The 4,873-nt window shown below is 38.2% G+C and overlaps 1 protein-coding gene across 1 annotated transcript in view; it reads left to right on the forward strand.

Moving 5' to 3' along the window:
- Positions 1–1,377: 1,377 nt before the first annotated feature.
- cdc23 (CDC23 (cell division cycle 23, yeast, homolog)) overlaps positions 1,378–4,873 on the forward strand; it is a 6,441-nt gene continuing 2,945 nt past the window's right edge. The window contains exons 1-7 of the mRNA XM_020598959.1: positions 1,378–1,523; positions 1,929–2,001; positions 3,700–3,837; positions 3,948–3,990; positions 4,088–4,193; positions 4,305–4,437; positions 4,669–4,846. Coding sequence (XP_020454615.1) covers positions 1,411–1,523; positions 1,929–2,001; positions 3,700–3,837; positions 3,948–3,990; positions 4,088–4,193; positions 4,305–4,437; positions 4,669–4,846 — 784 coding nt within the window. The 5' untranslated portion in view covers positions 1,378–1,410. The remainder of the gene's footprint in view (positions 1,524–1,928; positions 2,002–3,699; positions 3,838–3,947; positions 3,991–4,087; positions 4,194–4,304; positions 4,438–4,668; positions 4,847–4,873) is intronic.

Consider the following 4,873-nt stretch of genomic DNA (forward strand, 5'->3'; position numbering starts at 1 on the left):
GCAGGGTACACCCTGGATAGGTCGGCAGTCTATCACAGGACTGACACATAGAGACAGACAATCACACACACCCACACTCACTCCTACAGGCAATTTAGTTGCCAGTCAACCTAAGCTACATGTCTTTGGACTCTGGGAGGAAGCCGAAGTACCAGGATTGAACCCACGCAGGCACAGGGAGAACATGCAGACTCTGTACAGAAAGGCCCCGGGTTGGCCCGGGCTTGAAACTGGAACCTTCTTGCTGTGAGGTGACAGTGCTAACCACTGCATCACCATGCCACCCATGTCACTGAACTTATGGTTGAGAACTTCAAATTGAACCCCACTCTTTGTTGATTTAATTAATCATGTTACTTTACCTAAAATGTCAAACAGGTCATTATATTACACCAAGAGAACAAAAAGGAATATTTTGAATATTATACATAAAGAAGTGGTGGTTGTTGTACTTTGGAGCAGCATGGTGGAAATCCCAAAGTCAGTAATGCTATTGATACTGACAGACAGGAACATGATGAGACACGTCAGCTAGGCACCAGTGAAGCAGGACAAAGTGGAAGACAGTAGGGAATGACAGGCAATCAAATAAGACACATTACTGATAAAAAATAAGAGACATAATATTCCTGCACTATGTTCCAAAAATAATGGTAAGCTCTGGGCTTATAGAAGTCTCCACCAAGGACAAGAAGCTCTGATGATGTAATACACAGTAATATACAACTTGAATTGGGCACTAGGCTAGGTACATGTGATACAAATGCAGTGCAGTATGTGCAGGTTTGCATGTACAAGCAGATGGAGAGATCTATGATTCTGTTTGAGATAATACCAGGGCTCAAAAGCCTTATGTTAAAATTGCAAATGCTGTTTTCTTCTGAAAAGGAAAATACTGACAGTGATGCCCCCTCAAAAACACTTTAATAATCAAAATTAAATTCTACTTTGTCACAGCAGGAAAAACAGAAATAAAGAGCAAGGAAAGTAAAATAAAATGAAACAGATAAATAGGGGAATACAATCAAGTGTATTTCAGAAGGTAGTTATAATAAGCCATTGTACATATATTCTTTTTGTTGTGTCAGAATTTTACAGAATGTATAAATTGAGTAAAATCATGACGGGAAGCAAAATAATGGTAATATAATAACATTTGTTAAGAAAGGATTTCCACACATCCTTAACACTTATAATAAAATCAACTTTGGGTCCCTTAAATTGAAAAAATTATAATATTTTTAAAGAAAGTTTAAAATGGTGTTTATAATGTTAACAATCGAAAAAGAGAGTAATTCTTTTTGTCAGTTCATTTATTTTGTGAAGAAGAAGAAAACGGAAGTGATGTCATTTTGGGGGTGGGACTACCTGGTTTTAACTTCCACCAATAGCACGCTTTCTTGTTAAAATATGAAAATGGCGGCTCTGTGCAGTGAATTCGGGGACTTGGTACAAATCAAGAAACAGCTAATATCAGCGATATCGCTTTGTAAAGACAGAGGACTTTTACACAGCACGAAGTGGTGAGACTGACAGCGAGTAATGCGTCATTAATTGGTTTTTCTACACTGTTGGTTTAGTATTTAGCTAAAGCTAAACGTTGAAAAGTTGCGTGTCTGTTAGCCAACGTTAGCGGCGGTGTTGACAAGTCATTTTATTGTTAGCTTTGCTGTCAGCGAGGATTAAACTGGAATATTAGTGCTGGACGTTTATTGATTGTGCTTGTGTTGTCCAACAACCTACATGATTTCTAATGTCAAAGTTTTTTCTTAGATGTTACTTGGATTAATTTGCATTTGTTGTAAATTGTTGTTGGACGCAGTCTTTGTGCTTTTTGCTTGATGTAGTGAGAAATCTGACCCTACCAATCACTCTAACCGCAATCACTGTCATTAACATGTCATATGCTTTCTGTGCTTACATTGTAGGGCTTCTGAGTTGGCTTTTGCATTGGACCCTCTTCCCAAAGATGAATTACCACCAGCAGCTCCTTTTACTGAGGTTTGTACACTGTCAGGGCCCACGCTTTTCTGGGGTGTAATTGTTTTCGTTATTTTTAATCATTTGCCATTCCGTTTCCCACCATTTCCTTTTTAAATAGCTGTAGGGTTTAACAGTAATTATTCATTATTTCATATGTTCTATTGGTATTACATACTGTACCTATTGAAATGGATCATCAATTTTCCAAAACGGCTGGTAACTCAAACAGGGGTAAATAGTGAATTTGCTGGGGGCTTTGTATTTTCAGCCACAAAAAAATGTACTAGTGAGTATTCATAGGCAGAATCAGAAAAACTGCATTACAAAATGATGGCAATTTGTGTTTGATATGCACATGCAGATACATACAAAATAAAGACATACATGTAGCAAAAATATACACATACCATTTTACATCAACAGGACAGTTGGTCTACAGTGCTCATGTTCATTGTAATGAAGGAATATGACACAGTGGAGCAGTTTGTGGACAGCAATGGTTGTCTGTGGGCCAGAGGGAAAAGATGTATCAGGATTTTGCTACACGTATAGTAGTTATTTTTTGTGGAAGATTATTTATTTAATTCTTAGTTTTGATCTTTTTGGGGGCTTTGTTGACAGTAACAAAGATGTATAATACTGTATTTCCAGACCTATCCTTTAACATAATAATGGTAAGAAATGCATCTGAGCATTAAAATTTAGGGCTCCAGACTAACATTCCAGATTTGATGGCACTAATCACGTTTTACAAAATAATATAAAGTAATCTATTTTTAGCAAATTATTTTTAAGTAATCTTACCATCCAATGTGCATAGCCTTTATTTATAATTAAATTAAGGGAAAGGGAGACCAATGAAACTCAGTAAATGGGAAAATTGCTTCTAGAACAACTTTCTACTGGACAAAAAATTGTTTTCATGTTGGTCCATCAGCAGTTTTTATATGCATTTATTAACTTTCCCGTCTTGCTACAACAGAAAGCCCACAGTGACACCAGGAGCCTGATCCATTAGAAGAGATTCTAGTTAAAAGTTTCTAACCCATAAATAGGCCAACAGGTGATCTACCGTCTGTGGTGATTGCACTTCAGATACACCAAAGGAAAAAACTGATTCAAAACGTTATAAAGGGGTCCAGGGATAACACGTCTGTCTCAGGCATGATGTGGCTCAACATGTTTGATTGGAAGTCGCTGCTTCGTGAGACAGGCAAGTAGCAGACTTGCAGATAAACGCTGTGATGACAGTATCGTGGCGATTGTTATGTTTGTCTACTAGTTAGACAGTGAGAGCAGTTGTTGTGCATAACCTGTTTATTTTTCAGTTGCACCCAGTGCGACCTTTGAAGAAAGTCAGTCGCACCTTAAATAAATTTTGTCTTGGAATGAGACTGACCACTTGCAGTCTGGACCTCTGGTTAGATGTAAAATGAAAGCTGTTCAGTACAAGGTTGTTCACTGAAACCTTTTGGATTAGAGATGAAAAGCTGCAGGTCAGATCCAAAGGTTATCAACTTTGCTGTTAATGTACATATACTGCCCCCTGCTGACAGTTTTAGTTTGAAGGGAAAACTGGGTAATTGTTCAGATGCTGGCTGTATAATTGCTACTTTATAAAAGCCCTTTTTTGTTTTTCAGTTGCATTGATTTTTTTTTTTTCAGCTAAAGATGATTAGGATTACTTTTCTTTTTAATTCTCTGTCCAAAATATAGGAAGATGCACAAGACCTGGATGCATTTACACTGGCCAAAGCGTACTTTGACCTGAAAGAGTATGACCGTGCTGCTTACTTTCTGAAAGGCTGCTGCAGTCAGAAGGCCTATTTCCTATATATGTATTCTCGCTATCTGGTAAGATTTTGTAGATATATGGCAGTTCTATATGCTCATCCTTAATTTTATGTCATGATAATAATAATTCTTATAATTTGATTTTAGTAAACTCTTGAATTTTTCCTCAGTCAGGTGAGAAGAAGAAGGATGATGAGACAGTGGACAGCCTCGGTGAGTACTTGTCTGTTTAGGCCAGTATTGGAAGACTGAACTTTTTTTTTTTTCCCTTTGACGCTGAAGTTTGAGGTGCTTTTCTTTGTGTTTCTAGGTCCTCTGGAGAAGGGTCAAGTACGCAATGAAGCCTTAAGAGAACTAAGAGTTGAGCTTAGTAAGAAGCACACTGCAGGCGAGTTGGATGGCTTCACGCTGTATCTGTAAGAACTTTTCCTCAGCATGGTGCAGACTTTCCACAGATTCTGCAGAGGAATAAAGCTGGCAGTGCTCATAGACTGTATGTTACATGTGTGTGCATGTATGGAACACAGGTATGGAGTTGTGCTACGGAAACTGGATTTACTCAAGGAGGCTGTGGATGTGTTTGTCGAGGCAATTCATGCACTTCCTCTTCACTGGGGAGCCTGGCTGGAGCTTAGTAATCTTGTCACCAACATTGAAATGGTAATGATCTTTTACAGAGATTATACAGTGTTCTCATTAACTTTCTGCTCCCACAGTTGTCATTTACTGTTCACTCATAACAACCCCACGACTTTGAAGCTGTACTTTGAAATCTCATGACAAGCACAAAATATGGAATAAACAACAAATGTTTGCCTATTTGATCAGTGCAAAGAAACTTAAATGAAGTAAAGTGACTCTGTTCCTTGTTCTCTTGCTCCTTCTCCTCAGCTGAAGTCACTGTCCCTGCCAGACTGCTGGATTAAAGACTTCTTTATGGCCCACATGTACACAGAGCTGCAGATGATCAAAGAAGCGCTGCAGAAATACCAGAACCTTATTGAGGCTGGCTTTTCTAAGAGCACCTACATCATCTCACAGATTGCTGTGGCCTATCATAACATTAGAGGTTCGTTTTCTACCTTATCAATTATAT

Source organism: Monopterus albus, unplaced genomic scaffold (assembly GCF_001952655.1).
Source record: "Monopterus albus unplaced genomic scaffold, M_albus_1.0 scaffold39.1, whole genome shotgun sequence".
In the NCBI taxonomy this organism is placed as follows: domain Eukaryota; kingdom Metazoa; phylum Chordata; class Actinopteri; order Synbranchiformes; family Synbranchidae; genus Monopterus; species Monopterus albus.